The sequence below is a fragment of the Otolemur garnettii genome, unplaced genomic scaffold, assembly GCF_000181295.1.
Source record: "Otolemur garnettii isolate 467f Iridium unplaced genomic scaffold, OtoGar3 scaffold00251, whole genome shotgun sequence".
NCBI classification, from domain to species: domain Eukaryota; kingdom Metazoa; phylum Chordata; class Mammalia; order Primates; family Galagidae; genus Otolemur; species Otolemur garnettii.
The window spans coordinates 635,287-662,224 of NW_003852646.1; the positions used below are offsets into that span (position 1 = coordinate 635,287).

The 26,938-nt window shown below is 47.1% G+C and overlaps 1 protein-coding gene and 1 pseudogene across 2 annotated transcripts; one reads left to right on the forward strand and one right to left on the reverse strand.

Moving 5' to 3' along the window:
* Nucleotides 1-1,049: 1,049 nt before the first annotated feature.
* Nucleotides 1,050-4,614, forward strand: NRSN2 (neurensin 2). 2 transcript variants are annotated; one of them, XM_023508498.1, is made up of 3 exons: nucleotides 1,056-1,247; nucleotides 4,189-4,285; nucleotides 4,418-4,614. In XM_023508498.1, the coding sequence occupies exons 1-3, from the start codon at nucleotides 1,062-1,064 to the stop codon at nucleotides 4,612-4,614; spliced, it is 480 nt and encodes a 159-aa protein (XP_023364266.1). In that variant the 5' UTR covers nucleotides 1,056-1,061. The 2 variants fall into 2 exon arrangements, with proteins under 2 accessions (XP_012668698.1, XP_023364266.1); XM_012813244.2 differs by having other exon boundaries at nucleotides 1,050-1,247; nucleotides 4,189-4,614.
* Nucleotides 4,615-24,063: 19,449 nt separating this feature from the next.
* LOC111722432 lies at nucleotides 24,064-24,240 on the reverse strand (annotated as a pseudogene).
* Between the last annotated feature and the right edge of the window lie 2,698 nt (nucleotides 24,241-26,938).

A 26,938-nucleotide genomic window follows, 5' to 3' on the forward strand; every position in this document is an offset into this window, starting at 1 on the left:
ACTCTGTGCTGAGTGTGTCCGCGCGCGCGGCTGACTCTCTGCGCAGGCATTTGAAGGCCTATCTGATTGGAACTGAGAGAAGCCCGGGTCTTACCCTTTAGACATGTTGTTTTGTTTTGTTTGAATGGGCTTAGAGGAGGGAGGGCCCTTCTTGGGAGTCGGGCGCAGAAGCCCAGCCCCTCCCCAGCAGCCCCTGGCTTTGGTACTAGCCATACCTGTGTGTGAATACCCACCTCCCCATTCCCAAGACCTCAGTGTCCCCTTTTGTGAAAAGAGGTTTCTTAAATAGATTTCTCCAGGAATTCAAAAGTCCTAAGTCTAAGAGCCCCTAATACCGAGGGTTTCTGATTTTCACTCCCATGGAGAAAAATTCCCTGGACTTTGGAGGTTAATGAAGGGTAGCCCTGGAGGATGGAACTTTTAGAGGTTTACAGCTTGGAAACTCCAGCCTGACTGGACAAGTGTCAGCCGTAACAATAACCCCCAGTAGGAGTCCTGAAGGGGAGTGAGATTTCTAAGGGATTGGAAGAAGATCTCTCACTCCAGACATGGCGCCCAAAAAGTTCAGGATGAAAATAATTAACAAAAAAAACTATAGTCAAAATCACAACATCTGCCATTTCTCAGCTCCAGACATAATTATTGTATGAAACAGGTATGATTATTAGTCCTGTTTTACGGATGCAGAAACTGAGGCTCGGAGAGGTGAAAGCACTTGTCCAAGGTCACACATCCAGAAAGTGACCGGCCTTGGATTCCAATCCAAGTGGTCAGGTTCCAGAGCAGGTAGCTCCAGCCACTGGGTGGCCTCCAGAGTAAACACGCACATTAACTGACACTGACACTGGGCTAAGCAGGCTTATTCAGTGTACTTAGATAAGACGGAGCAGGATTCCAGAAGGCCAGGCTGCCCAGGGAGTTTCAAGTGTCTAGAGTGGCAGGAAAAGCAAGTGAGGCACAAAGATCACAAAGATTCTGGGGGGTGGGAGGGTCACCATGGGCAGCTCTCACTGACCCCTCTCTCTGTCCCCTGCACCTTGTCTGCCCCACAGGGATCTGTGATGCCCAGCTGTGATCGCTCCTGCAGCTGCAGCCATGGCCCCAACGTGGAGGATGGCAAGTGGTATGGGGTCCGCTCTTATCTGCACCTCTTCTATGAGGACTGTGCAGGCACTGCTCTCAGCGATGACCTCGAGGGACCCCCAGTCCTATGCCCCAACCAATCCTGGCCCTTGACGTGCTGGAAGGTAAAGTCAGAGGAGGAAGTCCTCTGAGTCCTATGGCTTGGTGAAGGAGATGGGACTGAATTTAAGGCTCAGAGGAAAGAAAGGCAAGGGATAGTGTAGTAGGGAGTTTTGCAAGTTCATACAGTAGAAAACCAAATTTGAATGGGCATAAATAATAAAAGCAAAATAGTCCTTATTTTTTACAAGAGACTAGAGGTTTGGTGCCTTCAAGCAAAGTTTGATCCAACAGTTCAAGCCATTACACTGAGGAGTGTGCAAGGTTTCTCTTAGTCTGTGAGCTCTTCATGGTCCTCTACTGTTGGAGCCTATTAGTCTCAGGCTCTTCGCAAGTGTTCTCTAAATGGCTTCAGACCCTCACTCCACACCATCCAAGGGAAGTCAGCATTTCTCCCAGTATTTACTTCAGATTCAAAAAAAAAAAAAAAAAAAAACGCAGATGGCTGGACACGGTGGCTCATACCTGTAATCCTAGCATTCTGGGAGGGCGAGGTGAGTGGATTGCTTGAACTAAGGAGTTAGAGACCAGCCTGAGCTAGAATAAGACCCCTTCTCTAAAAATAGGGGGCGGCACCATATACCGAGGGTGGCGGGTTCAAACCCTGCCCTGGCCAAATTACAACAAAAAAATAGCTGGGCGTTGTGGCGGGCACCTGTAGTCCCAGCTACTCAGGAGGCTGAAGTAAGAGAATTGCCTAAGCCCAGGAGTTGAAGGTTGCTGTGAGCTGTGTGATGCCATGGCACACTGTAGAGACTCTGTCTCTACAATAATAATAATAATGATGATAATAATAAATAAATAAATAAAGTTTTAAAAAATAGCTGGGCGTTATGGTGGATGCCCGTAGTTCCAGCTACTCAGTATGCTAAGGCAAGAGGATCACTTGTGCCGAAGAGTTTGAGGTTGCTGTGAGCTACAGTGCCATGGCACTCTACTGAGGGCAACAAAGTGAAACTCTCAAAAAAATAAATAAAATAAAATGTTTTAAGCAGCATCTGGGTGTAATAGCTCATGCCTGTAATTTCAGTGACTCAAGAGGCTGAGGAAAGAAGACTGCTTGAGGCCAGGAGTTCAAGACAAACCTGGGGAACGTAGTGAGACCTCATCTTTAAGAAAAATAATTTAAAAAAATGTAGCCAGGTGTGGCTCACACCTGTAATCCTAGCACTCTGGGAGGCCAAGGTGAATTGCTTGAGCTCAGGAGTTTGAGACCAACCTGAACAAGAGTAAGAACCCATCTCTACTAAAAATAGAGAAACTAACAGTGCATCGTGGCAGGCACCTGTAGTTCCAGCTACTTGGGAGGCTGAGGCAAGAGGACTGCTCAAGACCAAGAGTTTTAGGTTACTCTGAGCTATGATGCCATGGCACTCTACCCAAGATGAATGTATATATACATATATATACACACATATATAAAATAGCTGGGCATTGTGGCGGGCTCCTGTAATCCCAGCTACTCAGGAGGCTGAGGTAAGAGAATCACTTGAGCCCAAGAGTTTGAGTTTGCTGTGATGCCACAGCACTCTATCAAGGGTGACAAAATGTGACTCTGTGTCTCAAAGAAAAAAAAAAGAAAAAATATATATACATGTATACATATGTAGCCAGGTGTGGTTGTGAGCCCTTGTAGTCCCAGCTACTTTGGAGGCTGAGGTGGGAGGATTGCTTGAGCCCAAGCATGTGAGGCTGCACTGAACTATGTTCACACCATTGCACTCCAGCCAAAGTGACAGAGAGAGAGACTCCACCTCTTAAAAATAAAGAAATAAATAAATATTCAAAGCATCTTATTACCAGGCACTATGCCATGCTCTTGGGGATACAAAGTTTAAGAGGACATGGTTCCTGACGGGCCATGGTGGCTCACACCTGTAATCCTAGCACTTTGGGAGGCTGAGGGAGGAGGATCACTTGAGGTGAAAAGTTCAAGACCAGCCTGAGCAAAGTGAGACCCCATCACAACTAAAAATAGAAAGATGAGCTGGGCTTCATGGCAGGGACCTGTAGTCCCAGCTACTCAGGAAGTTGAGGCAAGAGGATTGTTTGAGCCTGGGAATTTGAGGTTGCTATAAGCTCAGCTGAGGCCATGGCACTCTATACCTGGCAACAGAGTGACACTCTGTCTCAAAGAAAAAAAAAAAAAAAAGAAGAAGAAGAAGACATGTTCCCTGTCTTTAAGGAATTTCTCTGGGGCTCATTTAGTCATTCAGCAAACATTTATTCAGCCTCTGTTCTATGCCAATACTAGGCACAGAAGACACTTAGTGAGCAAAAATAGGGCCAGTCTCTGCTCTCATAGGATTCTCAGTTTTATAGGACAAGCAGACATCACTTACATGGTAACCAAAATACTAATACAAGAGTGTACCAAGGTGAGTACAGTGAAGAATCAATGGGCACTAAGTCTGTGCAGCGTGCAGAGCAGAGGACCTGGCTCAGTCCAGGGGTCTTCTCCCTGAGGATGTGAGGTTTGAGATGAGATGTGACAATGCATAGGAGTTGTCCCAACATAGAGAGTGTAGAAAGGACAAGAGGAGGAGCTGGAACCCAATAATGATGGAGGGGCACTCAAGGTTGGCAAAGAAACCCACTGTTAGGAGGGAGCTTGGAAGGAAATTAGCTAAGAGGCCTCAAGATTCCAAATAGAGCTGAGGGCAGTCAGGTGCACCTGTAGTCCCAGCTATTCCAGAGCTCTGGAGGCTGAGGTGGGAGGATCCCTTGAGCCCAGGAGTTCAAGACCAGCCTGGGCAACAGTGAGACACCATCCCAAAAAAAGAACAAAAAAATTCAAAACAGAACATAACGGTTTATGCTCCCGGTCAGTTAGACCTAGCAGGAGTATGCTATGGTTCCTGCCTCTCCAGTTTTGATCCCTTTAAGTCCAGTTGGGGTCCAGGGCCCCTGTCTTACCCCTGCCTCTGTCTGTCTCCCTCTCCCCAGATCACCCTGTCCTTAGGGACACTGCTTCTGCTGCTGGGTGTGGCAGCCCTGACCACCGGCTATGCGGTACCCCCAAAGATGGAGGGCATCGGTGAGGGTGAGTTTCTGGTATTGGACCAGCGAGCAGCTGACTACAACCATGCCCTGGGCACCTGCCGCCTGGCAGGCATAGCACTCTGCTCAACATCCGGGATCCTGCTGGCCATCTGTCTCTTCTGGGCCTCAACAGGCTGTCTGAGCCAGGACACCAAGGCAGAGCCCTTGGACACTGAAGGGGATGGCCATGTGGAGATCTTCGGGGAGGACCCAGAGCAGCAGCTGTCCCCCATTTTCCATGATGTCAGAGGCCAGTCATGGTTCTCACCCCCTGCCAGTCCCTTTGGGGAATCTTCTGTACAGACCATCCAGCCCAAGCGAGACTCCTGAGCTGCTCACAAGGCCAGAGGAGGAGCCAGACTTGAGGTCTGGACCCAACCTCCTCCCCATCACACCCCGCCCTCCCATTGACTCCCCACTACTCCCTTTCAGCAAGGGCCCTACTGTGTACTCAAGCTCCCAGAAGGTCCACCTCCAAATCAAGTCTGACGCTTACATCCCCTCCCTAGGGGTAGGACCCCAACTCATCCAAAATGCCAGCCTTCCTCAAGTACCCCCGAGACTTCCTATCTGTTTCTCCTTCCGGAGGCCCTTCAGGGGTAGTAGGCACCTTCCTCAACCCATCCCCACTCTCCTCTGTGTGGCCTTGGGCAAGCCCCTTGTCTTTTCCAGCCATAAGTTTCTGCCTCTCTGCTGCTACGGGTTTGGATGAGATTCTGGAGTTCTGTAATGTTCCTAGTCCCGTGGGATGTAAGCACCACCCTCCAAAGACAGGTGGGGGCAGGGTAAAGGGGTCATTCTTCTCAGGGTGAATCACCCAGACTGTGTCCAGGGTGGTGCCAGCCTTCACAGTATGCTTCCTACCTGAGTTTTGGCTTCAGAGCCCCACAGTCCACCACCAAGGGCAATTATTCAGTCCAGCTTAGAGATGGGTGAGGAAGGCAAGAGTGATGTGTCCAAGATTACACAGTAAAGTGGTCTGAGGGAGCTGGAACTCACTGCGTAAGGCCCCTCCGGGGTCAGTTCTAGTTATGTGCTAGAACAGAACCCTACACCTTCCTGGCTCCCAGGAGATACCCAAGGTGGAAGACAGATTTGTCCCAGAGAGAGTAACTGGAGGCCTGATGACCCCACGTGGCTCCAAAGATGCTTTGGATCTGGATTTAAATGGTCTCTAAGAGTCAAAGGGCAGGAGAAGTGGGATGTCGTTGTCCTGCATGGTCTGCCTATCTTGGGCGGCGCCTGTGGCTCAGTGGGTAGGGTGCCGGCCCCATATACTGAGGGTGGCGCGTTGGAACCTGGCCCCGGCCAAACTGCAACAAAAAATAGCCGGGCATTGTGGCGGATGCCTGTAGTCCCAGCTACTCGGGAGGCTGAGGCAAGAGAATTGCCTAAGCCCAAGAGCTGGAGGTTGCTGTGAGCTGTAACACCATGGCATTCTACCAAAGGCGACAAAGTGAGACTCTGTCTCTTAAAAAAAATATTTCGAAACCAACAGCTCCAAACCCTAATTTCGATCCTGACCTGATAACAAATGTGCCCTGGGGAGGAGAGCGGGCGCTCGCCCCTCCCTCCTGCAAGCACCCAGCCAGGTTTCAGCCAGAGGTGTCATCTCTTCTCTATACCAGTAGGGGGAGCTCCATGGCAGCTGGAGAGAAGCCCCAGGCTCCTGTCCGCCCCTCCCTCCAGTCTCGTCCAAGGGCAACTGGAGAGAAGGCTCTGGCCCGCCCCTCCCCTCAGTCTGGTCCAGCCTGGGGAGTTCAGGGAGGGTCCTCAGCTGGACTTTCCGTTCTTGGGTCCCAAGCCCCCTCATCATCCTGCACTCCACCATCCCACCTTCCCTTCAATAAACAGCTGGGATGGATGTTGACTTTGCTTCCTTTTCTCCCTGACTACGGAGACCTGAGGAAGGAGGAAAAAAAAGATTAAGAGCACCTACTCTGTGCTGGTCGCTTAAACCCATTATTTCTCATTTGCTCCTGAGCATAGCCCTTTGAGAGAGAGTATTGTCTTCATTTTACAGGTGCAATCACGAATGGCCAGTGGGGTGAAGTCCTCTCTCTAAGACTTCCCCGGAGTGGATTTCAATGCTAGGCAGATCTGTCCATTGCTTGAGAGTGCCCCTGGGTAAGAAGCATATTCCTCAGCTATCCTGAGAATTTACTGCCCCCATCCCTGAGAAGAATGTGAGGGCTAGAGCCAAGGGCGGGATCTTTTCCAGGGGCCAGGCCCTGTTCTCAGTGCCTTGCAGACAGGAATTCATTTAATCTCTGACAGCGTATGAAGTGGGGACTCTCATTCCCACACCTGGTTCCTAAACTCCAGACTTGCATTTCCATCTGCATTCACCCGGATGTTGACTGTCAACTCTCCCGACCTGTTCTCCTTATTACCCCTCCCAAACCCGCCCTTACTATCTTAGCGACTAGCAGCTCCATCCTGTCGGCTGCTCCAGCCAAAACCCTGGAGTCATCCTTAACTCCTCTTTTTCCTCACACCCTGAGTCTAACCCATCAGCAAGTCCTGACTACTCAACCTTGGAAACATCCTGTACCCAGCCACCTCTCTACTGCCATGTCTAGCTCCCTGGTCTAAGCCACCTTCACCTACCATCTGGATTATTACAGCAGTTTCACCCTGGTTTCCTGGCTTCTGATGTCTGTACTCACTCCAATTCCCAAGACTAATCCCTACAGAGCGGCTGGACAGACCTGTTGGAACAAAGTTAAGTCATGTTCCACCTCTGCTTGGAATCCTTCCATGGCTCCCACCTAACTCTCCCTGTGGCCTACAAGGCTCTACACAATTTACTGATGCTCCCCTTCCTCAGTAACCTCAGCTCACACCACTCTGCCTGCTCCTATTTTCTCTCCATCCAGAGTGGGCTCCAGTGGCTCGACTCAAGCCTTTGCCTAGCTGTCCCCCTCTTAGTGTGCCAAACTGCCCAGCTAGCCATAAGGTCATTTCCCTAGCTTGCTCAAGTCTTTGCTCAAACATTGCCTTCTTAGTGAGGCCTTCCCTGAGCAATCTATTTTTAAAAGGTGGGCCGGTAAGGTAGCTCACAACTGTAACCCTGGCACTCTGGGAGGCCAAGATGGGAGGATCCTTTGGGCTCAAGAAAGCAAGATTGAGACTGTGTCTTTACTAAAAATAGAAAAAAAAAATAGTTGGGTGTGTAGTCCCAGCTACTTTGGAGGCTGAGGCAGAGGATCACTTGAGCCCAGGAGTTTGAGGTTGCTGTGAGCTGTGATGACACCATGGCAATCTACCCAGAATGACAGAACAAGACCCTGTCTCAGAAAAAAACAAAGAAAAAAATGCTACCATACACCCATTTCTCTGTTCCCTGTGCACATTGGACTTTATTTTTTGCTTTCCACAGAATTAATCACTTTTCAATATACTGTGTAATTTACCTACTTGCTTCATTATTTGTTACCTGTCTACCACAACCACACAGAAGGAATCCTTCCTCCACAAGAGGGAGGATTTTTATCTGCTTTGCTTACTGACATATCCTGAGTGCCTAGAACAGTGCCTGGAACATAGTAAGATACAAAAATAAAAATTTGTTAAATAAATCAGTCTTAGTTCTACAGATAAGGACCCTGAGGCTTTAAACAATCTGCCCAAGAACACATAGCTAGTAAGTAGCAGAGCTGGGACTCATACATAGGCAGTGGGGCTTCAGGGGTCATAGCCCAGGTCTCAACACTCCACTCCCCTAAGTTTGAAGGCCAGAGCTGGAGATACAACATGAAATGCAAACAAGTGTACCCCACTGTTTGTTGCCATGTAGAAACATAAACACAGTGTTAACAGATTTTTGTCTAGAGGAATTAGGAATCCAGATTCTTATGTGAAATTTATGTTTTAAAATATTAGTATTTGGGGGATCGGGCATGGTGGCTCATGCCTGTAATCCTAGTACTCTGGGAGGCTGAGGTGGGTGGATTGCGTAAGCTCAGGAGTTCAAGACCAGCCTGAACAAGAGTGATACCCTGTCTCTACTAAAAATAGAGAAACTAGCTGGGCTTAGTGATGCATGCTTGTAGTTCCAGATATTTGAGAGGCTGAGGCAAGAGGATTGCTCAAGCCCAAGAGTCTGAGGTTGCTGTGAACTATGATGCCACAACACTCTAACCCAGGGCAACAGAGTGAGACTCTGTTTCAAAAAACAAACAAACCAAAAAGGAAAGTTAGTATCTGACTCAAAATTTGACTAAGAATTGTGCAAGACAAAGCATTTCCCGGGCAATTTCAATCCATGAGCAGCCAAGTGTGACCTCCGACCTGAACACTCTGGTTTGGTACCCTGGCTGAGCAGGCCCAAGAACAGAATTTCACATGGGGCGGATGGCTCAGGAGACTGAGGGAGACACCCAACCCAGAATGTCTATGGCACATCAGCTTTCTTTCCTAGCTGCCACCTGAGAAGCCAACCTTGTCAGTAACCCACCAAATCCCAGGGCTCCACACAGCCCCGTCCCCACAGAGCATCCCACTTCAGAGAAGCAGAATCCAGCAACCAAAATTAATTCCCAATAATGCCAACAGAGTGAGACTCGGTCTCAAAAAAAAGAGAAGAAGTTCATAATTACCTAGAACCTATCAAGGTGACCTTATTTGCAAATGGGGTTTTGCAGATATAATAAGTTAAGATGAGGTCATGTTGGGTTAGGGTGGGCCCTAATCCAATGACTGGCATCCTTATTGGAAGATGGAGATTTGACAGGTATATATTAATACAGTGGTGGTGCCATAAAATTATAATGGAGTTGAAAAATTCCTATTGCCTAGTGACATCCTAGCCATCATAGAACTATAATGCAACACATTACTGACATGTGTGTCAGGTGATGCTGGTGTAGACAAACCCAGGGCACTGCCAGGAGTATCAAAGTATAACACATACAGTTATGTACAGTACACAGTACTTGACAATGATAATAAACAACGACGTTACTGGTTTATGTACTTACTAGAAAGAAAATGAGAAGAGGGAAATTGGTACACAGACACGGACAGAGGGGACATGGCTGCATGAAGACAGGCAGAGACTGGAGTGAGGCATCTGCAAGCCAAGGGACACCATTGGCTGGTTGCCTACATGGCCGGAAGCTGGAGGAAGTAAGGAAGGATCCTCCCTTAGGGTCTTCAAGTGGGGCAAGGCCCGGCCAACAACTTGATTTCAGACTTCCAGCCCCCAGAAGAATGAATGAATACTTTTCTGTTGTTTGACGCCACCTGGAGTGTGGCATTTTGTTATACCAGCCCTAGGAAACTGGTACAGGGTGTAAGTTGGTGCAGCCTACAAGAGAGGCAATATCAGAATGGAAAATACACCTGCCCTTTGCTGCCTCTCTCCTCTGCCAGTGTATCTATGTGCTATATTTTATGTGATGGAACGCTACCATGTTACTTGTAATAGAAAGCATCCAGAAACAACCTAAGTACTCATGGGTAAGGGCTGGTTAATAGAGTATGGCACATGCATACCCTGGACACTATGTAAAGAATGAGGAAGCTCTTTCTGGTCCTATCTGGACTCATCCCCAAGTTACATCGTTAGGTAAAAAGCTGCAGGTGAAGAGCACTCTGACTACTTTTCTTCCATTGGAATAAATAGAAGAATCTTCTGGACATCGCTTGTCTACCTGCAGGATATGAGTGGCAATACAAATGATTAAATCCATTTAACAGAAAGGACAAATATTCCTTACAGAAGAATTTCAATAATAAGGGTAGAACAATTGAGAGAAATGGAAAGGTAACAGCATCATTAGAACACCACAGTGATAATTATTGCAGGCAAAATCCACCAGTGAACAATACAATGAATGGCTGAAACTTAAGATGGAAGGGGATAGTTTTGTAGACTCAAAGTATCTCCCTCTCAATTATGTGTTCACTTCTGTCCAGGTTTTAATGTATGTGGACAAGGTTTTTGATGCTCCAGTCTTCAGGAAGTGGAGCTTAAGTCTTTTCCTCTTGCACATGGTCTGGACTTAGCAACTTTCTTCCAACAAATAGAATGGGGAAAGGCAAAAATAGTGACTCCATAGTGGAAAAATCAGGAGACAACCACCTTAACCAAATGATCAACATAGGCACCAGCAGTAACAGGTCATCTTGGTGTCCTACCCTCTGAAATGATGTGATGAGTAGGCCACTTCACCTGGGTAGTATTCTTCCCTCAAATCCATATTGTCAGTCTGAGAGGACCCATTCCACACACTATCTCGCCGGCACTGTTCAAAAATGTCCAGGTCACAAAAGACAGGGAAAGGTCAAGAAGCTGTCCCTGCATGGAGGAGACTGAGGAGACGTGAGCTCCCTGCACTGTCTTTACCACTCTTCCATAACTCTAACATTGTTTCAAAATAAAGGCAGGCCAGGCCTGGTGACTCATGCCTGTGATCCCAGTGCTCTGGGACACTGAGGCAAGAGGATCACTTGAGGCCAGGTGTTTGAGGTCAGAGCCTGGGCAATACAGTGAAACCCTGTCCTTCCAAAAAGTTAAAAAATTAGCCAGGCATGATGGTACATGCCTGTAGTCCTAGCTACTCCGGATGCTGGGGTGGGAGGGTCGCTTGAAGGAGTTTGAGACTGCAGTGAATTATGACTGCTCACTGTACTCTGCCTGGGTGACTAACAAGATCCCCATCTCTTAGAAACTAAAATTAATTAATTAAATAAAAAGCAAGGGAAGAACAAACAGCCAGGAAACAATTAAATGCGTTGAGCCCCAGTTGACTTCCCCAAGGCATAATTTCCATACCTGGACTCAGTAATTGATGGAACCAACAGACAGACGTGAGTAAGGATATGGAAGACTTGAACAACGCTATCAACCAGCTTGACCTAAGTGACATTTACAGAGAGCTCCACTCAACACCAGCATAACATATTAAAGGTAGACTGGACCCTGCAGGCTCCTGAGACCACGGGGGACAAAAGAGGGCCTGATAGACGCGGGGCCCAGCGCTGTCTCGGGGCGCCCTCTGGTGTTCCCCTGAAGTGGTGCAGCTCGGGAGTTGGACGGCTTCACCCCTATCTTGGAGGGAAGCTGCGTTTCCTCTTGCAGGATTTCCCTCTGCAGTCTGAGGTGGGGAGACAGCGAGGAGCAGAAGCCTGACCAGTGGGGCCCACCTCCTGCTCCATTCCCCTTCTACTCAACCTCCCCAGCACCCTGGGGCCTGTCCTCCCCTACCCCACGGACCCAAAGGATTAAGTTATTTCAGAGGCTCCGCTCTCTCACCCCCAACTGGACGGGAGAAGAGGTGATCTGGGGCCACCGCCTGGTCTCTAGGGCACTGTGCCAGGGCAAGGAGCTGAGTCGCTCCTCGGTGGCAGAGACAGAGAGAAAGCATGTCCACATCGACGGGGAGGTTCTCAGGGAGGAGTGAGAGAACCGACTGGGTGGAGTCAGAGAGGCAGACAGAGGGCAACACTCACGCCCTGAAATCTTTGTCCCAAATCACGTATTGGGCACAGGCTGAGCATGAGTCAGTTTGCCAGTGTTCAAGCCATTGTGTGAGCCTGGGCAATTTCTTTACTTCTAAATAGGGACAACAAAGATATCGATTTCTTGGGATTGTTTGAAGATCCAGTGAGCTAACACAGTGTCTGGCACAGAAGTCCCCAGTAAATGCTAGATGCTGTCGTGAAAGAGAGAACTCCAAGGTTCAGAGTTAACAGGCAATGCACAGGTCATAACTATGATGACTGGGACCGGGACCTGCCCTCCAGGGACTCACAGTCTAGTGAAAGGATAGTCCTGTGGACAGACAATGGCAACATAGCAGGATAAATGCTGTAACAAAAGAACAAAATAATGTCACGTGCGGTGGACAGACAGGGAGAATCGGGGAGCAGCACGCAATAATCACATACATAGCACTGGTCTGGCTACACTCAGAGCTTCAGGTACATTAGCTCCCTCAGTTCGCACACCACCACCACGAGGTGGGGACCCTCATCTCCAACGCACAGAAAAGGAAACTGATCACAGAGTGTTTGAGCATCTTGTCCAAGGGTTCACAGCTAGCAGAGGGGAAATTTGAATCCAAGTAATCCATTCCAGGTCCAGAATGACTCATATTGCGGCATTTACAGATGCAAAAATGACCTCACAATTCTGCCAGCTAAGTAGGCCAATAAGGAGCGGGAGTCATCTGTATAAACCCCTCACCCAGCTTCACAAGGACACAGGCGAGCATGTCTGAGTCTATTCAGATAAACACCAATTCCTGCTCATGACAAGGAAATCCTCAGGAACACCACCCCAGGAGTGGTGTGCGATGTTGGCCCCAAATGTTCTCACAAACATATGCTTTCAGAGAAGGAGGGAGGGGGTGTGGGCAAGGAAAAAAAAGAAAGAAAGAAAGAAATTAGTGACTAATTATTATATAAATTATGTTTAATTTGGACCAAAGTACATTACTTAAACATTAATTTTTAATTCAACATGTTAATATGTCATTTAGCATATTGCATCCTCATTTATAAGTGAAATTTGTTTGTAATTTCCCCTTTATAATAATATACTTTCTCCAATTTTAATATCAGGTATATCCAGATTAAGTAGAATGATTTTGAAGTATTTCTTTTTCTATTGTCTATAAGATTTGGCATGATCTGGTTTTTTTTGAAATTATCTGTTACTTTCATTTATAAATATTAGTCGTCTTGTTTTTGAGACTTTGGAAAAAACAAAATAAGAAGTAGTTAACTGAGCAAAGTATTCTATCGTAGACATACTTCTATCTGACAATGTGAATGTTACTTTCTTTGCATTATTACTATTATTATTGCTTAATATTTTGTTGCAGCAATGCTCTGATTCTTTTCTTTTTTTTTTTTTTTTTGAGACAGAGCCTCAAGGTCCCCCTGGGTAGAGTGCCATGGAATTACAGCTCATAGCAACCTCCAACTCCTGGGCTCAAGCGAGTCTCCTGCCTCCGCCTCCCAAGTAGCTGGGACCACAGGCACCCGCCACAACGCCCGGCTATTTTTTGGTTGCAGCCGTCTTTGTTGTTTTGGCGGGTCCGGGCTGGGGATTCAAACCCGCCACCTTAGGTGTACATGGCTGGCGCCTTAGCCGGTTGAGCTATAGGCGCCAAGCCCTCTGATTCTTTTCTGAAAGTATTTATTTTCATTCATTCTTTATAAAGTTTTTGTTCTCAGTCCTTATGTTAAATAGTCATTAAATTTAGCCTTTTTAATTCTCTAAAGGCAAAAGTGGGAACCTAATATACACACATGTAAGTAAGAAAAATTAATAAAAAAAATATGTCTTCATATGTAAATTGGTGGACCCACACACAAGCTGTTGAATAAGAACGTTATATGCTTGGATATGCACCAACATCCATACATGTGCATATCAACAGGCATGTAAGTTGGTATGATGAGGTCTGTAGACACACTGACATATTCATGGTGTATTTGTACTTATTCTGCTCCTGCACTTTTTAGCAGCTACGTTTATCAAGCACCTAATTTATGTCCATAAAGATGACGCTTATGGGTGAAATGGTTTGTCCAACATCGCCCAACCAGGAAATGGCTGGTATTCAAATCCTGGTCCTGTAATATTAGGCTGTGGTGTCTACTTCTACGGCTGTACAGCTGCGTCCATGAGTGAACAGATCAGCCATGGCTGGATTCCCACATTGACATTGCCTGTGACCTTGGGCATGTCCTATCTTTATCCAGGCCATATCCTCCTGTGAGTCTATTCACAGATGTGTTCTACAGATAAGAACGGTGATGGGATTTGCTCAAGTCTTAGCCTGGGTTGATGTCACCAGGGCAGGGCTGTGAGCTTCCTGTCCCAGACTCACCCAGGTCACATGGCTCAAAGCCAACTTCTAGGCACCAAGCGATCACAGCCCTGGTGATGGAAGAACTCTTAGGATTTCATAAGCTTCTAGCCAGGGACACATGGTCAGAGCAGGGAGAAGGAGGAGAGATGTCTAGTAGGATGTGCACTCCGCGAGGTCTGTGGACCTGGTTTGGTGGGAGAATAGTTGCTGGGATTTGGCATCTGATGGGCACCCTCCTTCTGTGACAGAAGGAGAGGGTGAGCAAGGAGGGAGGCAGGACTTCAGCTTTGCTCCATTCTGGAGGCCCTGAGTGAGTGAGTGAGTGAATGAGTGAAGGAAGGAAGGGGTAAATAAGTTAATGATGGAATGACAGAGGGAGGGAATTTATTTTTTCACAAATCATGAGTGCTTGCTTAGGGTTCTGCAAACACTTGGTGAATAGGCCAGACACCATAACACTGTTACAAAGCTAAGAGCCCAAATGACAGGCAGTCAGGCCAGGGAAGTGAATGGACCTTTGACATTCAGTGACTCAGCCAGTGTGAACAATTAATATTGAAACAAAATAAATATTTTAAAATCGCTCCTCTTTTTTTTTTTGAGACAGAGCCTCAAGCTATCCCCCTGGGTAGAATGCCGTGGCATCACAGCTCACAGCAACCTCCAACTCCTGGGCTCAAGCGAGTCTCCTGCTTCAGCCTCCCAAGTAGCTGGGACCACAGGCACCCACCACAATGCCTGGCTATGTTTTGATTGCAGCCGTCATTGTTGTTTGGCGGGCCCGGGCTGGATTCGAACCTGCCACCTTAGGTGTATGTGGCTGGAGCCTTAGCCACTTGAGCCACAGGCATGAGCCTAAAATCGCTCCTCTTGAAAAGGCCATACACCCTCCCATACTCCTTGCTCCCAGCTGAGTTCTGTCTCCATGGGCAGAATATCCTGGAAGAGAAAGAACCTGGCTGCCCAAACAGGAGACCTGGATGCAAAACCTGGCTCCATCACTGACTGAAAGTGTGACCTCAGGCAAGCCCCCCTTCCCCGTGTAGGTATTCTTCCTCTCTTCTGCTAGACCAAGCTCCCAGACAGCAGGTGCCATGTCTTCTTGCTCCTTAATTCATTCAGTTCTCCTAGTGAACTAGTTTAGTACCTACTCTGGCCCAGATCCTCCATTTCTCACTCTCCATGTGCCACCCCAGTGCCTGGGAGGGATGTTAGGACCCTGTAGGAGCTCAGGATAGACCTCTTGTTATGGGTGAGGAATAGATGGGTGGGTAGATGCATGACAAATGGTGGATGGACAGGTAAGATGACAGGTGGCATTGACTAGACTCATGGATGAATGGTAGATGGAAAGGTCCTTAAGACAACAGCCTTCACTTGATACTGTAGCCCTACTCAGAGCTACTGCCCTCATTTTTTGCTCCCTTTTTCCCTAAAGGACTTTGAAAAAAAATTGTCTACATTCACTGTCCCTAATTCTTCTTTTCTCTTAAACCCATTCATTCCAATCATGCTCCTACTTCCCATCTCCCCAACAAAAACTGCTCTTGTCACAGCCACCATGTTGCTAAATCCAAGGCTCAATTCTCAGTCTTCAACTTTTTTTTTTTTTGAGACAGAGTCTCATTCTGTCACCCTGGGTAGAGTGCCCTGATGTCATAGCTCACAGCACCCTCAAACTCTTGAGCTTGAGCAATCCTCTTGCCTCAGCCTCCAGAGGAGCTGGGGCTATACGCACCAGCCACAATGCCTGCTAATTTTTCTATTTTTAGTAAAGATCAAGTCTTGCTCTTGCTCAGGCTGGTCTTAAACTCATGAACTCAAGCAATCTACCTGCCTAGGGCTCCTAGAGTGCTAGGATTATAGGTAAGAGCCACCTCACCCAGCCAGTCTTCAACTTCTTGGCAGATCAATAGCTTTGGATGAAGCTGACCACTCCCTGTTACTTGATCACTTTCCCTCTTAACTTGGTGGCCAGGCCTCCACACTCGCCTGGCTTTCCTTCTCCCCAAAGCCCCCTGGGCCTTCCCAAGTCTTCCTGCTGGAGTGGTCAGGACTTAGTTCCTACTGCTGTCCCCTAGCCTCATGTCCATGACACCAATTCTGGATTTTTAGTCCAGACTTCTCCCCTGTACCCCAGCCTACACATCATAATGCCCACCAGATACCTTCTCTAGGACAACTAAAAGAATTTCAGACTCAGTGCAACCAAGGCTGAACCTCTGGCTTCCAAAACACCCTGCTCCGTGGCAGTTCCATCCCTGCCATTGTTCAGGCCAAGAAACCTAAAAGGAACCCTTGCTACCTCCTTTCCCCTCTCAGTCCACATCTAAAACATCAGCAATGCTGTTGGCTGCACCTTTAAAGTACACCAAGAATCCAATCACATCTAACCATCTGCACAGCCAATCCCCTACTTGGAGCCACAGGAGCTTCACAGAATTATTGTAATACCTTCCCCCGTCTCCCTGTCCTTACCTCCTTTAGTCCAAGCACAGCTCCCTAAATGATCTTATTTTAAAAGTAAGTCAGACCACTTCCCTACTCTGCATAAACCTTCCCAAGGTTCCCCATGACTCCTCAGAGTCCTTTTGAAGGCCTCCAAAGCTCCAGATCCCCTAAGCCCCCATTACCTTCCTGACCCCATGTGTTACTACCTCCCCTCACCTGCTCAGCTGCAGCCACACTGCCCCCCCTCCCATGGCACACCAGTAGGGATTCCCCTTGGAACTTTGAATAAGTTGTTCCCCTCCCTGAACAGTGCCCGCCAGGTCCTCCCAGGGCATCCACTGGACCACCCTTCTCTATACGGCCACTGCCCACCTCGCCCTGCCTCCTCATCCTCTTTGCCCACTCTTCTGGTACTTTTTTCCCCCAAGCACCTATAATCTTTTAACTTGGAGCATAGTTTAATTAGTTTATTACATTAATTACATCTATAATAATTATATCTATAATAATAATTATTAATTATTGTATATTTCTTCTACTGGGATGTAATCATCACTTTTGTCTGTTATTTTCATTGCAGTACCCCTAGTTATGTTTAGAATGTTACCCAGCAAGTAGTAGGCACTCAGCAAATATTTGTTGAATAAATGTATAAATGCTATAATTGAAACTGGAAAGATATATACTGGATTTGGATGCATGTTTACTGAATGAAGGGTAGATGGAAGAATGGAGAGAAATATGAATGGAGGATTATGGATGAATGATCTAGACGAGTGAGAATGAACAAACAGAGGAAATTAATGCATTCAGCTGCTATTTACGGAACACTTACCATGTGCCAGGCACTGTTCCAGGTGCTGGAACTACACTAGTGAGCCAAAATGGCAGATGCCTGCCCTAATGAAGCTTATAGTTTCTTTGGTTTTTTGTTTGTTTGTTTGTTTTGAGTCAGAGTCTCCTTTTGTTGCCCAGGTTAGACTGCCATGGTGTCATAGTTCATAGCAAGCTCAAACTCTTCAGCTCAAGTGATCCTCTTTGCCTCAGCCTCCTGAGTAGCTGGGACTACAGGCACCCGCCACAATGCCCAGCTATTTTTTTTTAGAGGTGGGGGTCTCAATCTTGCTCAGGCTGGTCTGAAACTCCTAAGCTCAAACAATCCACCTGCCTTGGCCTCCCAGAGTACTGGGATTACAGGCATGAGCCACTGCACTTGGCTGAAGCTTACAGTTTAGTGGGAGATAGATACTAAACAAATGAAAAAAAATGTTATTCTAGTTATAATACGGAAGTTGCCCAAAAGTTGCCCCTAAAGTTGTCATACATATTCATTATCAAATTTTACAAAATATTCTCTACATGTTGGCCACCTCTTAGTGAAATTTTATAGTGAGCGTTTAGTAAATAAAGGTACATTTAGCTATAATTTCCCATTCTCTCTATGTACCGCAACTTTATGTGTGACTTTTGGGATAGCCTGTGTTAGGATGAAAAAGAACCAGATGGTCTGGGAGAGAATAATGTGGATGAGTGATGGGAAAATGGACAATAACTGGGTAGATGGAAGTGGACAGGACCTGGGCCGGCTGCTTTCCCTTAAAGGTCCCAGCTGGCCACATGCACCATCCAGTATTGCCAGACCAGGCCCTTCTCATGCCCCATCCACAGCTCTGGCCTCAGAGAGACAGTCCTCTCTCTCCTTACACTAACATGGCACCTGCCCCAGCTGAACCTCCACCCTCTGCCCCCAGGTCCTCAGTCCTGCCTGACTCCACCTACAGCCTCCACTCTGCTGAGCTACACTCTTAAGAGAGTATCTGTGACCAGGGCATCTGGGGCTTGAGTTGGAGGAGTTGGGTCACAAGTAATGGATCAAAGCTAAATTCACCTCCAGTGCCATAACTCAGGAAGTAGAATTGGAATTCAGGTCACAGATCAGAATGGGAAAGGTGGATGTCCAGTCAGTAGCCAAGCTCGTATTCAGCTCAGGGCCAGGGTCAGGGTTAACCAGGGCCAGGGTCAATGGTCATGGCTCAGATGATGGGCAAGATTTCACATCAGGGTGTAGCTTGAGTCCAAAGTCAGACAATAGGGTTCCATCTACAACCAGAGTCAAGGATCAGCACTCAGTCAGTATCCAAGTCTCCTGCCTCTCCCCCCGGCAGGGGACTATGTGTGTGGGATTGGATCCAAATGGCCTAAGGAGCACCTTCCATCCAAAATTCGGCCACTGAGCAGCCTAAGCTTGCTCAGCACCTGCCCCAAACCATTCCATCCCTTCTCACTCCTTAGTTACTCCCTGAGGGCTAGAGTGACCAGGCCTGGCTCAGTGTCTCCCACAAGGCATGAGGTTCTTGGTCTGGCACCCCAGAGGACTAGAGCTGGGGGAGGGATTTTGGGACATGTCTCCTGCCTGACCCAGGAGGGCATCTTGCGCAAGGCTTTCTGATGCAACTGGCTGAGCACTTTGTCCCCCCACCCCCACCCAAGCTTTTCTCTGAAAGGGAAGAGCTGGGCCTGGCTGGAACAAGCATAATCCCTTTCCTTCCCCAGCCTCCAAGAGCTCAGGACCTGCAGGAGGCAGGGAAGAAGGCCAGAAGAAAGGAAGGCGGGACAGATGACTCTGCAACATTCTAGTAGCACAAGGGGCAAAGGGGCAAAGGGGCAGGATCTGCAGGTCCTCCTCCTCCACCCTGGAAGAAGGAAGAGAATGGGATTCCTGGGAATGTGGAGATCCCCAGCCCCACACACATAATGACACTCAGTCATTAGGTGGCTGAGCCTATGGAGAGATCAGCTGCCCAAGGTCACCTAACTATCAGAGGCAAGGTCAGAACCAGAGTGGCCATCCTCCTACTGTCCTTCCACCTTGAGGAGGTCATGAGACTTCTCCAGGAACATTCTGTTAATCTCACTGACCTGGGCAGGTTATTTCTGCTCTTTGACACCTGGTTTGCCCTCTTATAAAACAACCATAAAAATGGGCATAAATCCATGCTTAGTGCACAGGACTATATGAACTTGGTGAGAGACACAGCTTACGCTTGCTACATGGGCCACGCTCAGGAAATGTTCCCCACCCCTTTAATCCTCAGCTCTGTCAGGCTGTGTGTGTCGGGGGACAGGCACAGCAGCCTGGGCCCATCAGAAATAATAGCAGCCAGTAACAGTTCCCAATAACAGAGAGCAGTTCATTAATGCTGTCAGAAGGACAATCCCATTTTCTAGACAGGGATATGGGTCTCAGAGTAGCTAAGGGACTTGTCCAACATCACATAACTAGTACAGGTGGTACAAGGCAGGGGACAAGAGGCCACAAGTGTTTGGAGTCAGACCCACTGGCTCCGGGTCCCCTGGCCCCTCACTCCTCACTTCTCTGAGCCATAGTTTCCTCATTCGTCTCAAGGGACGTAAACAGCAACTTCGTGGGGGATCTTGAGGATGACCTGAGATGATGTAAGGGAAACAACCCCACAGGGCCACTGTCCATTCACTGGCACAAGAGTCACATTCCTTGTGAAGAAACCCAGGCTGCCACTACACCACTGCTACCGCTCCCACTGGGCTGGCCTTCTTGCCTCTCCTGGGCCCAGCCTGGGCATGATCTAGATGATGAGAGATTTCTGCAAACCTCCTCCCCGCCAAGGGCAACATGCCCAGTCCCTCAGATAAGGGCTCCCCAAGCACAGGCCTCGAGTGGCAACTCTTGAATCATCCACCTTTTCCCCCAAATCGATTAGCCATTTGTCATATTATTTCCATAATGTTTTTCTTTCAACCAGCTCATTTTTTAAAACGTAGGTAAATTTATTTTTTTATTTTTGTTTTTTGGTAAATTTATTTTAAATGGAAATTTAAATCACTGACCCCACATAGAAAACTACTATTATTTGCCATAAAGAAGAGTTAGATAGGATTGGGGCACTGTGGCTCATGCCTATAATCCTAGCATTCTGGGAGGCTGAGGCAGGTGGATTGCTTGAGCTCAGGAGACCCAGACCAGCCTGAGCAAGAATGAGAGCACATCTCTGCTAAAAGTAGAAAAACTAGCCAGACGTGGTGGTGCACACCTGTAGTCCCAGCTACTCAGGAAGCTGAGACAGAAGGATTGCTTGAACCTAAGAGTTTGACATTGCTGTAAACTAGGCTGATACCATCTAGCCAGGGCAAAAGAGTGAGACTCTGTTTCAAAAAGAAAAAAGAAGAAAAGAGCTAAATTGTCATTATTGTTTGGCGGGCCCAGGCTGGATTCAAACCTGCCAGCGCTGGTGTATGTGGCTGGCGCCTTAGTCTCGAGCTACAGGCACCAAGCCTAAATTCTCTTTCTTGATGAAGGCTCTGAGCTGAGCTCCATTCTCTCTCTCTCTCTTTTTTTTGTAGTTTTTGGCCAGGGCTGGGTTTGAACCCGCCACCTCTGGCATATGGGACCAGCGCCTTACTCCTTTGAGCCACAGGCGCTGCCCTCAACTCTCTTTCTTAACAAAGGAAGTGTTAAAAACAGAAAACGCTTTCTCCCCCAAGTAATTGGAGAAACAGGAAGAAAACTGAAAGAAAATACGTAGATCACAACATAGTGCAATGTTACTTTGTGGGCAGTCTCCAGACCCTAAAACCTTCTGGCATCTCACCACAGTGGTACATAGTATATTTTGGAAAACGCCGACCTAATCTCTCTTCCTATTTTACAGATAAGGAAACTGAGGCTCCAATACAGAGGTGAATTGCCCATTCCCAGGGTCAGTGGCTGCAGAAGACCTAGAATCCAACCAGATGTTCCAAAGCATCATTTCAATTTTGTGGGGCAATGTATAAAGATGAAAAGTTTCGGGGACACCGATGGTGGACTTCCAGGCATAGGACAGTCACTAGGGACTGTGGAACAGAAGGAGGCAGGCACGGCTCCAGTCATTGCCATGAACCCCTCCTCCCTAGCAGCACAGCCCTCTGAGTTTCTCACTTCACTGCTGGGAGTCAGAAACCAGGTTCACCAGAACTGGAGATGATAGAAACAGTCTGCTTAGCTCAGAAACCTGGGGAAAGAAATGTTCTGAGCTTGGAGAGAAGAGAATTCATGAAAAGGTCAACCCTCTCTCCAGAAAAGGGTTTATTTATGAATTATGCATTTACTTTTACAGCATTGCTCACCATCCATTTTCTCACTTTTTAACAAATGCTTATATAGCATTTATATTCTAGGCGCTTCACAGATATTGTTATTTAATTCTTCTTCTTCTTCTTTTTTTTTTTTTTGCAGTTTTGGCTGGGGCTGGGTTTGAACCCGCCATCTCCAGCATATGAGGCTGGCACCCCACTCCTTTGAGCCACAGGTGCTGCCCCTGTTATTTAATTCTTGTGACAACCCAACGAGGGTACTATTATTTTATTTATTTTTTGAGACATAGTCTCACTTAGTCACCTCCTGTAAAGTGCTGTGGTGTCATAGTCCACAGCAACCTTAAACTCTTGGGCTAATGTGGTGATCCTCTTGCCTAGCCTTCCAAGTAGCTGGGGCTACTGGTGCTAGGACTACCTCGCAGGTAGCTGGGACTACCGGTGCTGGGACCACAGCACCCAGCTATTTTTAGAGAGGGAGTCTTGCTCTTGCTCAGGCCGGTCTGGAACTCCTGAGCTCAAGCAATTCAGCCTCCTCAGCCTCCCAGAGTGCTAGGATTACAGGTGTGAGTTACTGCACTTGGCCAAGGGTACTAGTATTATCCCCATTTTACAGATGAGGAAACTGAGGTACAAGGAGCTTAAGTAACTTGCCTGAAATCTAAGTGGTGAGGTTTGAACCTAGGAAATGTTATCTATGACATGAGGCATTTAATCTTTAAGACTGCATTTAAAGATTATAGATGTAGAACTGAGACTCAAGGCTACCATATTTCCCCCAAAATAAGATGCTGTCTTATATTTATTTTTTTCTCAAAAAGACACCCTAGGGCTTATTTTCAGGAGATGTCTTCTCTCTGCATCCATCACTAGGTCTTATTATCTAGGTAGGGCTTATATTTAACAAATACATAGAAATCCTGCTAGGGTTTATTTTGGGGGTAGGTCTTATTTTGGGGGAAACAAGGTATTTGGTCAAACTCCTGCCTACCTAGACTCTTTACCTCTCTGCCATACTCCCTGGACCACATGCCAGGAAATCTCGATCTGGGGTTGTACTGCCCAGTATGGCAATTGTTTTGGTCCATTTTCTGTTGCTTATAATAGAATACCTGAAACTAGATGATTTATAAAGAAAAATAATTTAGTTCTTACAGTTTTAGAGGCCAAGAAGTCCAAGGTAGAGGGGGAACATCTGGCAGGGGCCTTCTTACTGGTGGAGACTCTCTGCAAAGTCTCAGGATGGCACAAAGCATCACATAGAGAGGGGGGTGAGCATGCTAAAAGGCCAGCTCAGGTCTCTTCCTCTTAGAAAGCCACCAGCTCCCCTCCCACGATAACCATTAACTCATTAACCCATTAACCCATAAATCCATGAATGAATTAATCCATTCTTGAGGGCAGAGCCTTCATGAGCCAATCACCTCTTAAAGGTCCTACAGCTTAATGACAAGTTGGGGATTAAGTTTACAACACAAAAAATTTGGGAGACTGGCTGGGCACAGCGGCTCACGCCTATAATCCTAGCACTTCCGGATCCACCTGAAGTGGGTGGATCATCTGAGCTCAGTTTAAGACCACCCTGAGCAAAAGTAAGACTCCATCTGTACTAAAAAAATAGAAAAACTAGCCAGGCATTGTGGTAGGCACCTGTAGTCCTTAGCTACTCAGGAGGCTGAGGCAAGAGGATTGCTTGAGCTCAAGAGTTTGAGGTGGCTGTGAGCTATGATGATGCCATGTCCCTCCACACAGGGTGACAGAGTGAGACTCTGTCTCAAAAATAAATAAATAAATAAATTTGGGGGACACATTTGAACCATAGCAGTGGTCATTTGCCACATGTGGATATGGAGCACTTCAAGTGTGGCTAGTGTCATTGTACAGAATTTTTTTTTTTTTTGAGACAGAGCCTCAAGCTGTCATCCTGGGTAGAGTGCTATGGCATCACAGCTCATGACAACCTCCAACTCCTGGGCTTAAGAGATTCTCTTGCCTCAGCCTCCCAAGTAGCTGGGACTACCAGTGCCCACAACATCGCCCAGCTATTTTTTTGGTTGCAGTTGTCATTGTTGTTTGGTGGGCCCAGGCTGGATTCGAATCTGCCAGCTCTGGTGTATGTGGCTAGCACCTGAGCCACTTGAGCTACAGGTGCCGAGCCTGTACAGGATTTTTTATTTCATTGAATTTTACTTCTAAGACTGAAGCAGGCAAAATTTTTTTCTGTTAAATACAATTCAATTGCTTTGGTGGGATTGTATTTTACTTCAATCATTGGCAATTTAGCTTCCAAGCTCATTTGTGCCCAAACTAAGCATAAAATACACACCAGATTTTGAATACATTTGTATGAATAAACATTTAAAAAATATTATCAATATTTTTTATGAATAGGTGCCCTGTTCCTGGAAGTACTGCATACCAGGTTGATATGTGGAGTGAAAGGGGCAAGCTCCTACTCCAACTCCCTGCTCCCCAAATCCATTTACTATGTTTCCTCGGAGAGAGGACATAACTGATAAGAACAGATACTACACATGATTTTAGCCAAAGGCTGAGAAGTGATCATCAATAATTTCTGTTTTTTTTCTTTGAGGCAGTCTCACTATGTCGCTATTGGTAAAGTACTACGGCATCACAGCTCACAGCAACCTCCAACTCTTGGGCTTAAGCAATTCTCTTGCCTTAGCCTCCCAAGTAGCTGGGACTACAGGCGTCCACCACAACGCACAGCTATAGTTGGTTGCAGTTGTCATTGTTTAGCAGGCCAGGCCGGGCTCGAACCCGCCAGCCTCAGTGTATGTGGCTGGTGCCCTACTCACTGAGCTATGGGCAAGCCAATAATTTGTATATTGATTATCAATCAAGATAATAAAATGCTGAGTATTTTGGATTAAATAGAATAAATTATTAAAATTAACTTACTTTACCAGTTTCTTTTTACTTTTTCTCAACTGCAACTGTAAAAAAATTCTTTTTGGAAACAGAGACTCATTCTGTTGTCCGGGCTAGAGTGGTTCACAGCAACCTCAAACTCCAGAGTTGAAACTATCCTGCTGTCTCAGCCTCCTAAGTAACTAGGACTACAGGCACCTGCTACAATGCTATGCTAAGTTTTCTATTTTTTTTTTTTTTGAGACAGAGCCTCAAGCTTTCCCCTGGGTAGAGTACCATGGCATTACAGCTCACAGCAACCTCCAACTCCTGGGCTCAAGCGAGTCTCTTGCCTCCGCCTCCCAAGTAGCTGGGACCACAGGCGCCCGCCACAACGCCCGGCTATTTTTTGGTTGCAGCCGTCATTGTTGTTTGGCGGGTCTGGGCTGGGGATTCGAACCCGCCACCTTAGGTGTACGTGGCTGGCGCCTTAGCCGGTTGAGCTATAGGTGCCGAGCCTAAGTTTTCTATTTTTAGTAGAGATGGGATCTCAGTCTTGCTCAGGCTAGTCTAGATCGTTTGAGCTCAAGTGATCCTATTACTTTGGCCTCCCAGAGTGCTAGGATCACAGGCCCAAGCCACTGTGCCTGGCCTAAAAAATTTTGAATTACATATGTGGCTCACATTATGTTTCTATTGAAAAGTCCTGGTCTAAAGAATTGGTATTTGATAACTGCAAACATGACAAGGTCCCCAAATTAGGGGGTTATGCCCAGGTGCCATTCCTTAACCATACCCACAAGTCCACGTGGAGGATGCTACGTTGCAAAGATTGTAAAATGTCCCAGGGCAGCTTAGGCACTGGAATCAGCTGCCCCAGGTTCAAATCTCAAATCTGCCTCATACAACAAGGTGAGTGGGCATGGGTGAGTCCCCTTACCTTGACTCTTCTTGCCTATAGAATGGCAGTGACTATGCCATCTTATGGTTCCTTTAAATGCTCCACATTCCTGCCTCGGGGTCTTTGCACATGTTGTTTTCTCTATCCCACCCCTTTGCACTCTTCACTTCTTCTCTTCCTTAAGATCTTAAACATCACCTTTCTGAGGTGCCTTACTGAAAATAGCTACCCTCAGTCACGATAGAGAACAAATCTTTTTTATTTAAGAAAATGAATAGCATGATCTATTTAAGATGATCTTGGTTTTGATTTTATTTTCTTGATAATGGTCTGTCTCCCTAATAATTTAGAAGATCTATGAGGACAGGGATGGGTCATTCTGGTCACTGCTGAGTTCCCAACATTTAGGACAGGAGCTGACATAGCACAAAACAAAGTCAGGAATGTATGAGCAAACCCAGTGCAGTGCTGGCTAAGAGCAGTGCTCAGAAAATAAGCATCAGGCTCATAAAAGGGGCTCACATCTGCAATCCTAGCACTCTGGGAGGCTGAGGAGGGTAGATTGCTTAAGCTTAGTAGTTCGAGACCAGCCTGACCAAGAGTGAGACCTAGCTCTACTAAAAGTAGAAAAACTAGCTGGGTGTTGTGGCTGGCACCTGTAGTCCCAGCTACTTGAGAAGCTGAGGCAAGTGGACTGCTCAAGCCCAGGTGTTTGAGGTTACTGTGAGCTATGACACCACGGCACTCTACTCAGGGCAACAGAGTCTCAAAAAAAAAAAAAAATTGGCAGCTTCCGTAGCTCACTGGGTAGAGCGGTGGCCACATACAATGAAGGTGGAGTATTTGAACCTGGCCTGGACCAGCTAAAAAACAACAATGGCAACTGCAACAAAAAAAAAAATAGCCAGGCACTGTGGTGGGCGCCTGCAGTCTCAGCTACTTGGGAGGCCGAGCAAGAAAATTGCTTAAGCCTAAGAGTTTGAGGCTGCTGTGAACTGTGGTGCCATGGCACTCAACCCAGGGCAACAGCTTGAGACAAGAAAGAAAGAAAAAAAGGAAGGAGAGAGAGAAAGAAAGAAAACATGCATCCCACCTTCCCTGGCACGTACAGCTGTGGAAGAAGAAAATAAGTTTATTTATCCCTCCCGAGCAAGGGAGTTGCCAAGGCTAAGTGACACCCCAGAATCCTCCAGTGTGCCCCAAGGCTGAGACACAGATGAGCTGGTCCCTGGGCTTCAGGAACCAGAGAAACGGATGATTCTGCCTGCCTCCCATCTAGCCTCTGCCTAGAGGAGATATTTTTTTGACACTCATGAGTTCAGATCAAAAGGGATTTCCAAGAAAGCTGCTGGAGGCTGGGCACTGTGGCTCAAGCTTATAATCCCAGCACTCTGGGAGGCCGAGATAGGTGGATCACTGGAGCTCAGGAGTTCAAGACCAGCCTGTGGCTCAAGCGGCTATGGCGCCAGCCACATACACCTAAGGTGGC

Coding starts and splice junctions, on each gene's coding strand:
- NRSN2 (XM_012813244.2), top strand. CDS start 1,062: ATGCCCAGCTGTGATCGCTCCTGCAGCTGCAGCCATGGCCCCAACGTG. Junction 1,248..4,188: donor GGCCCTTGACGTGCTGGAAG/GTAAAGTCAGAG, acceptor CCCTCTCCCCAG/ATCACCCTGTCCTTAGGGAC.